At 42.2% G+C, this 14,590-nt stretch overlaps 2 gene segments (V, D, J or C); one reads left to right on the plus strand and one right to left on the minus strand.

Annotated features, from left to right (window-relative positions):
• Positions 1–3,410: 3,410 nt before the first annotated feature.
• Positions 3,411–3,876, plus strand: LOC137064362 (Ig kappa chain V region K29-213-like). The segment is given in 2 exon segments: positions 3,411–3,459; positions 3,554–3,876. Coding segments are annotated over 2 exon segments (372 nt in total).
• Positions 3,877–7,373: 3,497 nt separating this feature from the next.
• On the minus strand, positions 7,374–9,138 carry LOC137064363 (immunoglobulin lambda constant 7-like). The segment is given in 3 exon segments: positions 7,374–7,724; positions 8,844–8,892; positions 9,103–9,138. Coding segments are annotated over 3 exon segments (408 nt in total).
• Between the last annotated feature and the right edge of the window lie 5,452 nt (positions 9,139–14,590).

Consider the following 14,590-nt stretch of genomic DNA (forward strand, 5'->3'; position numbering starts at 1 on the left):
GCTGTTCCCTTTGCTCCCGCAGTAGCTCAGTTTCTCTGAATAACTTTCTCCACTGCACCAGCAGTGCTGTTCCCTCTGCTCCCATAGAAGCCCAGTTTTCTCTGGCTAACTCGTGTCTTTGAGAGCAGAGGAGACACAACATAAAATCCAACAGTTCAAAACGTGAATTTCTAGCCCTGCTTGGCCATTTAAACTTTGCAATGCACATCGTTCCGCAGGGTCGCCCCTTCATATCGCATCTCCTCTCGCTCGCGTCCTCCGTCCAAGCGCTAGAAGATCCCATCTCCATAACCCAAGCATGTCATGGCGAACTCAGGTTATGGTTAATATTTCTAATTCATTGGAAAGCCTTCTCTATTTTGCTATAGCTATCTCGTTTCGTGCCCCATCGATATATAATCGTTCACAAACGCTACCCCCTCAATCGGTTTGGGGGATTTTATCAAGGTAGTTGGTTCGCTTCTCCATGGTCACCGGAGCTCAGGACATGACAGTCCTTAGCACTATTCAAGCTTTAACAGCTCATAGTACCAGCTTTCCCGTGGGAGAAATAATGGGCCACTAAAAGCATTTTTAGGGGCATTGCAACAACGACACAATGGTGCATTACATAAATTAAATCCATTCCTATGCATCTGCTATGATGCCATTTTTTAAGGTGCCTCGTTTGTGATCAATGTTATAATATTATTATATTGCGAACATTTATAATATATTTAGTAACATATATGCATAATTGCTAAACACGTCCCTGGATCAGAAACTATGTTGCTGACTCCCTGTCTTGCTTTCTATTTCAGAAATTCAGGACGTTGGCTCCAGAGGCAGACAAATTCCCAACTCCAGTACCTCACTATTCGCAACTAATATTCCCGTAACCCACCCGCTAAGACCCCTCCTCAATGCATCGCTCGATGCCATCCTCCAAGTGATGTCTCCTAGGACCCTCCAATCCTATGTGACCGCTTGGAGAAATTTTAGAGCATTCCACATCTCCTACAACATACCGTTCCCCGATTTTACTCTCCTTTTAATCACCTCGGTTATTTCCCACCTCAATACTATAAAAGGTCTCTGTCGGGTCCATTAAAGGTTACCTGAGCGGCATTCAGTTTTCCACAAACTGATGTATGGCGCTCCTTCTCAGGAGATAAATAACTCTCAAACCTCCCTCGTGATCAAGGGATTCAAAAATCTCAGCCCACCTGTCCCGACACCAGACAACCTATAACATTAGACATCCTCAACAAATGTATCCGTACCCTATGCACAGGCTACCAACCTCTCAATACCCCCCGGACACTCGATTCCAAATTTATCCTTGCCTTTTCTCGGGTTTTTCAGATGCTCAGAACTCGCTATCACTTCAAAATTCGACCCTAAAAGCCATCTCACCATCTCAGACTTATCAGTACTAGATGGAGAAACAATCTCCAATGGAGAAATTCCCAAGCTGCCGAAGCAATTAATCTCCCAGTCAAACACTCATGCTGTTCTTCCATGTTTTTCAGTGAGTCCCCGGGAAGTTCCCACGCAGCACAAAAGAGAGTGGAATGTTCCCACGCAGCACAAAAGAGAGTGGAATGTTTCCACGCAGCACGAAAGAGTGGAATGTTTCCACGCAGCACGAAAGAGTGGAATGTTTCCACGCAGCACGAAAGAGTGGAATGTTTCCACGCAGCACGAAAGAGTGGAATGTTTCCGAGCAGCACGAAAGAGTGGAATGTTTCCGAGCAGCACGAAAGAGTGGAATGTTTCCGAGCAGCACGAAAGAGTGGAAAGTTTCCACGAAGCGTGAAAGAGTGGAAAGTTTCCACGAAGCGTGAAAGAGTGGAAAGTTTCCACGAAGCATGAAAGAGTGGAAAGTTTCCACGAAGCGTGAAAGAGTGGAAAGTTTCCACGAAGCGAGAAAGAGTGGAAAGTTTCCACGTAGCGTGAAAGAGTGGAAAGTTTCCACGTAGCGTGAAAGAGTGGAAAGTTTCCACGTAGCGTGAAAGAGTGGAAAGTTTCCACGTAGCGTGAAAGAGTGGAAAGTTTCCACGTAGCGTGAAAGAGTGGAAAGTTTCCACGTAGCGTGAAAGAGTGGAAAGTTTCCACGTAGCGTGAAAGAGTGGAAAGTTTCCACGTAGCGTGAAAGAGTGGAAAGTTTCCACGTAGCGTGAAAGAGTGGAAAGTTTCCACGTAGCGTGAAAGAGTGGAAAGTTTCCACATAGCGTGAAAGAGTGGAAAGTTTCCACGTAGCGTGAAAGAGTGGAAAGTTTCCACGTAGCGTGAAAGAGTGGAAAGTTTCCACGTAGCGTGAAAGAGTGGAAAGTTTCCACGCAGTAAGGAAATGTTTTTATTGTTGTTGTTTCTCTCATATTTCTCTTTTCCCATTTTTCTTCTTTTAGACAATCTACCACCTACGCACACCAAACCAACATCAGGGGCCCCCTGGTCAAGCAACCGGGCCCTTTCCCGAATGCCAGCCCGCCAAGCTCAGCTTTTTGGGGGGTAATTAGCCAGGCGGCTGTCCTATGCTCTCTGCATTTTGGGGGGTACTCTGGGTTCGGGCCAAGTTCGAGCTCGAATCCCTCCCCCCGGACAGCACGCCAAATACGCATTTATATTACTCTATATAATTATATGTAAGTGTGAACTCGTGAAACGATGTTAATTAACAAAGATTCGGGAGGAGGGCTTTCAGATAATTGACACAGGTGGATAGCACTCAGCTAATCAACGAGAGGTGCATATATATACACTGCAGTCTTACCTCCATTCTGTTGACAGTTTATCAGCATCCCTCCTCCACCCCTTCTCCACATTTTGCTCTTTTAGTTCTAACCACTTACACGAAGGGGGGGGTACTCTGGGTTCGGGCCAAGTTCGAGCTCAAATCCCTCCCCCCGGACAGCACGCCAAATACGCATTTATATTACTCTATATAATTATATGTAAGTGTGAACTCGTGAAACTCACAACCTACTCCATTGTCTGCTCGCTAGCGCCTCCCCCGACTGTTTATTTTACTACTAATAATTGTTTTATTTATTTTACATTACAAAAAATAAAGCAATGTTAATTCTGATCTCAATGTTTTTCTTCTTTTTATTAAAAACACAACACAAAGTACGAATAAGAATATCGTTAAAAGCTTAACGATACCCATCCCTACTCAGGAGTCACAATACAAATAAAACTACTGAACTAACTCAAATAACATTAGTCAGAATGGAAATGATCATTGTGTAACTCTAGTGTGTGTGAGTGTGTTCTGAGCTCAAGCTGTTGTAAATCCTGCCCACTTCTTTGCATTGTCAGCACATGCTTCAGTCTGAGAGTGTTTATAGTGCTGTGAGTTTAACACTTCATGACTGAGAGCAGAACAGAACACAATCTTCATCATCACACAAGACACAAGAACAACAATGAACACCATCATCATCTTCATCTGGACTCTCACTCGGTTTGCTCAAGGTTTGTGATAGCTACAGTTTTACAGCAATTGTTAATTCTTTTAAAATTTCAAATATACTGTTTATAATTACTTTTTGTTTCTGTTTTCTTTCAGAGTGTAGAGGACAGATCACAGTAACTCAGAGTCCATCAATAACAGCTCAACCAGGACAAGACGTCAGAATAAACTGTAAAACCAGCAGTAGTGTGTATTGTAATGATCGTTTAGCCTGGTACTCACAGAAACCTGGAGAAGCTCCTAAACTCCTCATATATCACGCAACAGGCCTTTCTACTGGAACTCCATCTAGATTCAGTGGCAGTGGATCTGGCAGTGATTTCACTCTGACCATCAGTGGAGTCCAGACTGAAGATACAGGAGATTATTACTGTCTGAGTAGACACAGTTATCACAGTGGTTATGTGTTCACACAGTGATAAAGAGTCGTACAAAAACCTGTGTCAGTCAGACGTCACAGTGACTGCACTGATACAGCTGAGAGATACTGCAGCTGCTGATGGACCATCACACACAACACAATGGGGGATCAAACCTTTCACACACTTTATTTACTAATTATGATGTAAGTAAACATGTAACACAATCTAAAATCTCTTTTATGGCGCAGGTCTTTAACTCATTTAGAAGCGATCGCATCATCATCTAGAGAGCAGCTGATTGGTTAACTGCGTCGGGCTGAAACTAGCAAAACACACTTGTGTCGGGTGTGTGATGAGGCCCAAACAATATCTTGTATAAAAAATACATGGAAGTGTAGAAAATAGACAATATTAATTCAAATGTTCAAATAGGCGCTCTCTTTATAAATAAACCACAGATTTGAGCTTTAAACAACTACATTTCTCGCCACATTTTATAGTCTGGTGTGAGATGCATTCTGGGATACCGGTCTGTCTGAAGTCCACACAAGTCTCCTCTCAATGGGTCCTCGATAAAAGGGACGGATCAAGAACTCCTCCGGGGATTTGAACTGAACTTGTCCAGATGTGAACTTTGAACAGGAACAGGACTTGGGCAGCGACTGATGACGATCCACAAGAACACCAGAACACGAGTCCAGACAAGAACACACGTTCGATACTGAGAACCGATGAGCCGATGAGCTGGGCATGCGTGTTATTTGTTCAGGAACGAAATGCAGGTTTTGCTGATGACGATCCACAAGAACACCAGAACATGAGTAGTGATGTCCAGTTCACGAACGAATCGTTCTTTTTAACTGGTTCTTTTTAGTGTACCAGTCGAACCAGTTCACCAAATCAGACTGAATCGTTCTAAACGGTTCGCATCTCAAATCAGTGCTGGTCCCACAAGTTACTTTAGTTACTCACTTTCTGACATGAGTGACAGTCTTTCTGACTAGAAATAAACTAATATCTTGAAGTAGATGTTGTAACTCCAACAGTTCACTGAACTGAGACAAGTTTTGCTGAGAGATCTGATGAACTCACGAGCAGCTGATACTGAGCATGCGCAAGTAACCGAACATACGGCTGTTCTCAGATCAGCCGTACAGAATCGAAAACCGTTTCTTTCGGAGACACTCAAAACTGAGAACCGATGAGCCAATGAGCTGCGCATGCGTGTAATTTGTACAGAGGAATGAATTGCAGGTTTTAAGAGTATAAAATGAATCACGTTTGGAAACATCATCACACACACACACTGATACAGCGGTTCTCGGATCACCAGTACAGAATCGAGAACCGTTTCTATCGGACACGTCCGATCTTTCGGATCACCAGTACAGAATCGAGAACCGTTTCTATCGGACACGTTCGATCTTTCGGATCACCAGTACAGAATCGAGAACCGTTTCTATCGGACACGTCCGATCTTTCGGATCACCAGTACAGAATCGAGAACCGTTTCTATCGGACACGTTCGATCTTTCAGATCAGCAGTACAGAATCGAGAACCGTTTCTATCGGACACGTTCGATCTTTCGGATCACCAGTACAGAATCGAGAACCGTTTCTATCGGACACTTTCGATCTTTCGGATCACCGGTACAGAATCGAGAACCGTTTCTATCGGACACGTCCGATCTTTCGGATCACCATTACAGAATCGAAAACCGTTTCTATCCAACACGTTCGATCTTTCGGATCACCATTACAGAATCGAGAACCGTTTCTATCGGACACGTTCGATCTTTCGGATCAGCAGTACAGAATTACGAACCGTTTCTATCGGACACGTTCGATCTTTCGGATCACCAGTACAGAATCGAGAACCGTTTCTATCGGACACGTTCGATCTTTCGGATCAGCAGTACAGAATCAAGGACCGTTTCTATCGGACACGTTCAATCTTTCGGATCAGCAGTACAGAATCGAGAACCGTTTCTATCGAACACGTTCGATCTTTCAGATCAGCAGTACAGAATCGAGAACCATTTCTATCGGACCCGTTCGATCTTTCGGATCACCGGTACAGAATCGAGAACCGTTTCTATCGGACACGTCCGATCTTTCGGATCACCATTACAGAATCGAAAACCGTTTCTATCCAACACGTTCGATCTTTCGGATCACCATTACAGAATCGAGAACCGTTTCTATCGGACACGTTCGATCTTTCGGATCAGCAGTACAGAATTACGAACCGTTTCTATCGGACACGTTCGATCTTTCGGATCACCAGTACAGAATCGAGAACCGTTTCTATCGGACACGTTCGATCTTTCGGATCAGCAGTACAGAATCAAGGACCGTTTCTATCGGACACGTTCAATCTTTCGGATCACCAGTACAGAATCGAGAACCGTTTCTATCGGACACGTTCGATCTTTCGGATCACCAGTACAGAATCGAGAACCGTTTCTATCGGACACGTTCGATCTTTCAGATCACCAGTACAGAATCGAGAACCGTTTCTATCGGACACGTTCGATCTTTCGAATCACCAGTACAGAATCGAGAACCATGTCTATCGGACTCGTTTGATCTTTCAGATCACCAGTACAGAATCGAGAACCGTTTCTATCGGACACCTTCGAACTTTCGAATCACCAGTACAGAATCGAGAACCGTTTCTATTGGACACGTTCGATCTTTCGAATCACCAGTACAGAATCGAGAACCATTTCTATCGGACATGTTTGATCTTTCAGAATGATGGTTTGGATCAAAACTCAACATTGTATCAATGTCACCATGATATCAGGAACAACACAATCACACACAACACTGATCACAGCACACACACTAATAACACTATATCATTACAATCAACATCAATCTGTGTTTATGAAGAGAATGAGTCAGTGTTTTAATATGATCATCATGTTTTAGGTGTAATATATGATCCCTGTCAATCAAACTGAACAGACTGCATTCAGTCACTTCTGCTGTCTGGACGAGATGCTTTCCATTTGACCACAGAAAGATTTACATTCTTACACAATTACTGTCACAACGGACGATTCTTGATTTGAGATCATGTTTTTAATGATTTGTATGATATTTGTATATATTAAAGTTCAGCCCCTTCTGTAAATGTAAATGTGTAGCAGAAGTGAAAGTGGTCTGTTCCAGTCCAGATCCTGTAACCAATCAAAGAGTGAGACTGAAAATCCCATTTGCATTGTCAGGGTGGAGTGATTGTGATCCTCTCAGAATAGAGCAGCTCTGTCTCCAGAGACCATGTTCAAACCCCAAGAGCTTTATTTGACATTTACTGCTACATCAACCTTCTGAAAAGCACCTGCATCTTCATCTGTTAGTTGAATGATGTTGTCAGACACAAAGTGAACTTGTTGAGAAGCTTTATTGAATGTTGCAGCAAACACAGCAGATTGAAAGATCACACAGTGCTTTGACACACGCGAGCTCTCTTTCAGTATTGAGTTGTAAATCACTACAGCTGCAGCACTAGACTCATGTGAATCCTGCCTGACACAGGACACTCAGATACGGCTCATCTTCAGGAGAGAAACATCAGCACTCAGAGCTCTTGTGGAACGAGACCTCATGAGGAGGAGCTCCATCATGTGTTACTCTGCAGACGTACACCTCTCCCTCTTCCCAGCGTGCTTTGCTGAGGGTCAGGACGCTACTGCGGCTGTAGCGGCCATCGTCCTGCTGGCTCTCTGCGCTGGTCAGAACCCCCTCGGTGACCTCTGACCCGTCCAGTGTCCAGCTCACCAGCGCCCCCTGTGGAGAGTAAGAGCTGAGCAGGCAGAGCAGTGCGGCTGAGTCTCCAGAGATCTGCAGAGAAGAGGGCGGCAGCAGAGACACTGAGGGCTTCACTGTGGGACCAGCTGCAGGAGACAAACACAACACATTCACAAACACAAAGAACACACACTGCACTTTCATTCACAGCATTTCAACAGCAGGACAAATCACACTCACAATCTGATCCTTCATGTTCTTCAACATCACTACAGCTGATATATATATATATATATACAATATACAAACGACACAATCACTATATACATTTACATCAAACCTCATCAATCAAACTGAACATTGTAATACACCGACTGATTTCATTACAGCAGTTTTTAACTCACAACATAAAGTTCTTACATTTTACTGAGATATTCAACTCAATTTCAAACAGAATTAAAAGTCACACATAAATTGTGTTTGTATTATAAAGCACTGAATTATAATCACAACATGAGCAAAAGAGATTCAGTATCATTGACTGAACGACAGAAAGTACAACATTTACATTCTGATGTCAAATCTCTTTTCTCCATGTATGATATCTACAATAAAAGATGAACTATATATGAACTCAGTGTAGAAATAAATGAAGGAAAACAAACCTGTAATAAACTCAATAAACTCATAGTGAGACACTTTATGGAAATATGTTTAGATTTTGTTGTTGAAAGGAATAATGCCGTTCTTCTGAATGTATAAACATGACAATATCATTGATTCAGATTAAATAATTATTACACAATATCAGAAACACTTAAAGCCTTTATACACAATGCATTATAAAAGTATTTAATGCATTAATTATGAATTGTTATACACATTATAATGCATGTATGATCTCATGAATAATTGTAACCACAGTTATAACACATTATAATATTATCTATTCATTGTTACACCTTTAGAAATTATAATACATTAAAACTCACGACAAACAACCAATTTCAGACGCAACAAGGAATTTGCAAATATTATAATGCATTTTAACTTTGGCTACAATTATTTATGAAAAGATATAAGGCATTATAATCTCCATTATGAATATCTTTATAATGCATTATACATAAAGGCTTCAAGTAAAGTTTCAGCACAATATCTAATAATCATTATCATTAATAAATGTTGTTCTTGTTTCGACTGTAAAACACTTTCTGAAATCTAAACTGTATTTTTTTATTCGGTAATTAAATAGACAGACTTACCGATCACCAGTTTGGTTCCTCCACCGAATGTCCACCACAGTGATACAATCTAATGAAACGCTCGTACAAAAACCTCTATTCCACTCGAGTGAACACACACTCCAGCAGAGAGAGAGAAACAACACTTCAACACACTGATATTAGAAGCTCCTCAGCTCTTCTCAACACTCACTCATTCAGATTGACTCAATGATTTCTGATATAACACTGTTTAAAGAAATATATTTGATGAGCTGTGACCTCTGAGGTGACCTTTGACCTCTTTGATCATGGATGATGTTGTGGAGTTTCTCATAATGATGCTTCTGTTCTTCATATGCAGCTCAATCTTCAGGATTCACAGAAAAATCTAATAAATAATCAATAATTCTGAACCTTTCAGATGCTCATTGTTTAATCTAGTCTCATATGATCTGATTATGAGTCCTGATGAACTTCAGACGTGTGGGAAATAGGCAACATAAAAATATTCCCCAGATAGCGACACGTCAACATTGATTTCAAAGACCATAATGGACATTTTTTCTGGTTGACTCTAAATATAGTAAAATGGATTTATCTAGTTCATGATTTCTCATTGTTAGCGTGATCTTAAAGGTGTAGCACATAACTGAACTCAAACAGAAATAATTATTATTGTGTTTGACAAATATGTTTAATCTACACTCATGATTCTCATCATTTCAGTGGCCTAGAAAAATCTTCTTCTGTCTCTCCGTATATTGGCCATCATGTTGAGATCACATGACCAGCTGAAATCGACTCACTTTATCTCGATAGCATCATATCATCATAAACATTCACTGGATATAAATGAAACTGCATGACAGTGAGTAGATTATTTCTACAGCGGCACTGAAAGCTGAAAATGCTTCATCCACTGATAGATGACAATATAAAGTCAAACTCTAGTGTCTCATCAGCCTGAAAAACATAAACTAAATATATCACAACTAATAAATGTGTAAAATTATTTATTATATTATATTAATCACTGATTATTCTGAAATGAAATATTCTGTTGAGTGTGTGAGTGTGTTCTGAGCACAAGCTGTTGTAAATCCTGCCCACTTCTTTGCATTGTCAGCACATGCTTCAGTCTGAGAGTGTTTATAGTGCTGTGAGTTTAACACTTCATGACTGAGAGCAGAACAGAACACAATCTTCATCATCACACAAGACACAAGAACAACAATGAACACCATCATCATCTTCATCTGGACCATTTCACTCTTTATTCAAGGTAAATGTTTCAATATAATTTCACATAAAAACTATAATATCCTCAACAGTGAATGTTACACATATATCCTGCTTTTTCTAACTCTGTATTTCTAACAGGTTTCAGTGGACAGGTGACTGTGACTCAGACTCCTTCTGTAAAAATGGTTCAGATCGGAGAATCAGTGACGATAACCTGCAAAACAAACACAGTAGTGAGCAATGTCTGTACAGGTTCATATACATGTATGGCCTGGTACTCACAGAAACCTGGAGAAGCTCCTAAACTCCTGATTCAATCAGCAAACCAAAGAGTTTCAAACACTCCATCTAGATTCAGTGGCAGTGGATCCAGAACTGATTTTACTCTGACCATCAGTGGAGTCCAGACTGAAGATACAGGAGATTATTACTGTCAGAGTTATCACAATGATCCAGTGTTCACACAGTGATAAAGAGTCGTACAAAAACCTGTGTCAGTCAGACGTCACAGTGACTGCACTGATACAGCTGAGAGATACTGCAGCTGCTGATGGACCATCACACACAACACAATGACAGTGCTGAGCAAAGTTTTCTAAAGACTTATTATTAATTAATTAATAGAGTAAATATAAATGTATATGTAGTGCTTTATTTCAACATGTCCTCCAACCAATACTTCCTTGAAATACGACCCATAGGAGCGTTTACTAATGTTGTGCCTCTATCGACAATATTTTAATTTTTTAAATATAACGCACAGGTGCATTTTCTAAAGTTGTTCTCTTATTTACAGCAGGACACTTTCATTTTAAAGCATTTTTCCCTTTTATCTGCTTAATATTTCAGGTTTTGCATAGCTCAGTTGGTAAAGCATTGCACTACACACCAACAACAAGTGTTCATAAAGTGTGTATGATCTATAAATCACTGGGTAGGTTTAGGGATGGGGTGGGTGTAGTTGTAAATTTAAAAAAAAATATTTTTGCTAAATGGAAATGGTGGTAAGTGTTAAAAAGTCCACACATTGCATTAAAATGAACACCCATTTTGAGTAGTAAAGACAGTCATACGTCATTTCACGAGTTCACACTTACATCAATTAAATAGAGTAAAGATTATGCGTATTTGGCGTGCTGTCCGGGGAGGGCTCCGGGCTCGGAGAATTTGCCCGAACCCAGAGTCGCTCATGGCATCGGTGGACCAGCCTACTGGCTGAAAATTTGGAAGCATTCTTAGTTTAGAACACCTGGCCGGGAGGGCTCTTTCAACATCCGATGGGAGGCCAATGCTCACTGTATCCGATGGAAAAACTCTACCGGCCAGTAACTGGGAAGATAGATGGTTTTGAACGCCTGGCTGGGAGGGCTCTTTCAACATCCGATGGGAGGCCAATGCTCACTGTATCAGATGGAAAAACCCTACCAGCCGATCGCTGAGAAGCAGGATGGTTTTAAACGCCTGGCCGGGAGGGCTCTTTCAACATCTGATGGGAGGCCAATGCTCACTGTATCAGATGGAAAAACCCTACCAGCCAGTAACTGGGAAGCAAGATGATTTGAACGCCGGGCCGGAAGGGCTCTTTCAACATCCAATGGGAGGCCAACGCTCACTGTATCGGATGGAAGAACCCAACCAGCCAATGACCGAGAAGCGGGGTTTTTTTTTTTTTTTTTTTTTTTCAACATTAGATGGGAGGCCAATGCTCACTGTATCAGATGGAAAAAAAACCTACCGGTCAGAAAGGGGAGCACATGATTTAGTCCGTCCAGCTCAGCCGGGAGCGTCCCGGCTGGTGGACAGGGGGCGCGCTGTTTGGGACGGCCGATCGGGAAGGCTCAGCCCTCATCTGAGAGGAGATCAATACTCGTGATGTCAGGTGGGTGAGTCCTACCGACCAAAAGACGGGACGACGCAATTAAAAGAAACGACTGACCGAGGGGGCCCACCCAGCCTCTGCCAGGAAGAGAGGAGTGGGTGAGTGGGTCCTATCGGCCAACGGTACGGTGGAACACCCGGCCAGGAAGCTCTTGCCGAACATCTGATGGGAGGTCAATACTCGCTTTATCTGATGGGTAAGCTTCGCTGGCAGCAGGGTGGAAGGTAAAGCTTAAATGATCGTCCAGGAGAGGTTTTGCAAGCATCCGAAAGGAGATCAATACTCACGGTATCGGGTAAGCATCGCTGGACGATGAAAAGAAAAGGGATAGGTATAGATCTGGAGAGCTCTGTGGTGTCCAAAGGGAGATCAAGACTCACTGTATCGGACGAGCGAGCCTCGCTGAATGGAAAATGAAAAAAGGATTGACAGCAACCTCGAGGGCCCTCGCGGCATCCGATGGGAGAACAATTCTCAAGGCATCGGAAAGGGAATCCTTTACCGGTCAGAAAAAGAGAGGGAAGAGTGCTGGCCTAGAGGGTTTCACAGCATCTGACGGGAGAGCAAGCTTAGGGCGCCGGATGAGTGAGCCTCGCCAGACGAAGGAGGAGGGGGAAAAAATATGGTCCCGGAGAGCTCTTGCAAAATTCGACAGGAGATTGAACTCGCTGTATTGGATGGGTGAGCTTCGTTGGATGGAAAAAGAGAATATAAAGTTTTTTTTTTTTTTTCTTCCTCTTGCAATGAGGGTTGTTAATTTATAAGGGTTTGGTGAGCTCTCTTGATGTGATACCGGTCGGTCTTGATGTAGCTTTGGAAAGCTTGAGAAGACCATCTGCCGAGAGCTTGGATCTGCTGCTGGGAGAGGCCTTTTTGCGCTGCTGTTGTTGCTGCCCCTATGCGGAAGGAGTGGCTTGAGAAGTTTTGCGCTGAAGTGCCTGATAGCTGGAGAACAGATTTGAGTTGTTTTTGGAACCAGAAGCGTGTAATGGGTTTGTTAGACGCGTCTATGAAAAGAGGTTCAGAAAGAGATTTGGCCTGAAACTTCCTCATTTGGAGGTATGCGAGGACAGTTTGGAATGGTTGAATTGGGGAGGAGATGTTGAAAATGTAGGTTAGATGGCCTTTTTTAGCTTGGTCTGTCTTGCTTTGTTTGATTCGGTATGATATGGTTTCACCATCGAGAACTGAAAGGTCTGAGATGGTGGGGTGGGCTTTAGGGTCGAATTTGGAGGTAATCGTGATTTCTGAGCATCTAAGGAAGCCGAAGAAAGCTAAGATGAACATGGTATCGAGTGTGCGGGCTATATTAGGGGGCTGGTAGTTTGTACGAAGGGTGTGAATGCATTTTGTGAGTATATCTAGTGTTAGGGGTTACAGTTTTGACCCATAGACCAGATATGCGAAATGAAGACCAGGAGTCAGGATGTTCAATCATCAGAGAGAATTTTACTGAAGAATAGTTTGCAGTTTCATCAGTAGAGTCAGCTTCAGAGTCTCTCAGGGCGGTGTCAGGCCAGACTCTACTCTACACAAAATTACCACACCAGTTATACCAATTTCAAGGGCATGATTTACATCATTACAAACACGTGGAATATTACTGATTGGCATAAAGTCTAAACAATGTGTCACGCGAGAATAGATAGGAGATGTTGTTGTTGTTAATCAGGATGTATACATCAGACAGTCCCAAGATTGGGGTAGTGTTGACTTCAGGGGAGTCCTAGAAAGACGCCAAGAGGTCTAGGGTGTGAGAAAAGCGGTCCAATCCATTCCATAGACCTGCACAGAACATGTAACACACACACACACAAGACTCTAGGGCACATCTCTCCTCCAAGGTTAGCGCAGCAGTGAGCTTATCAACAGGACAAGATATCAACACCACATGACAAACACATCTCCAGAAAGAAAAGTATGACTAATATCATCTACTCATTCTATAAAGAAATATAAAGACAAAAATGTACTTCTATCAATGGGAAAAATCACTATATAAATGGGAAGAAATCACAATTGGGAGACTCAAATCCTCCCACCCCTTCCTGTCCTGGGGTTACCAACAACAGGCAGGATTCACCTCTTGGAAGTTCTAACTTTCTCTCCAAGGTCCTGTTGGTCAGGACCCAGAGATAGAGGTCAGGCTATCTATGTCAGGGCACATAGATAGGGTTCAGACTGTCTTTGTCAGACCGTCTCTGGAAAGCAAATTAGACACCATACAGCAGACATAGAGTCAAAATCATATTAAATAATAGTTAAATGTATTAATGATCACATAACATTGATTGTCAATAATTCATTATTTTGAAAGGATAATAACTGATTATTTAATTCATGAGGTTATTAAAAATCATTCAAAAGGATAAGATGCATATGATGAAGATGCATATGATGAAGAGGCAAGGGTGTCGGCCCACTCCCCCCTTCACTAGTGTTATGGGTTGTCTACTGTCAGGGCGAGTGGGCTGGGATCGCTGAATACCTTTGATCAATAGGGAGGTTTGGGAGTTATTTATCTCTGGAGATGGAGTGCCATAAATTAATTTGTGGAAGAATTGAATACCGCTCAGGTAGCCTTTGATGGACCCCACTTGTAAGGTCTTAATATTATTGAGATAGGAGACAAAAGAGGTGATTGAGAGGAGAGAAAAATCGGGGA

Source organism: Pseudorasbora parva, chromosome 25, assembly GCF_024679245.1.
Source record: "Pseudorasbora parva isolate DD20220531a chromosome 25, ASM2467924v1, whole genome shotgun sequence".
In the NCBI taxonomy this organism is placed as follows: domain Eukaryota; kingdom Metazoa; phylum Chordata; class Actinopteri; order Cypriniformes; family Gobionidae; genus Pseudorasbora; species Pseudorasbora parva.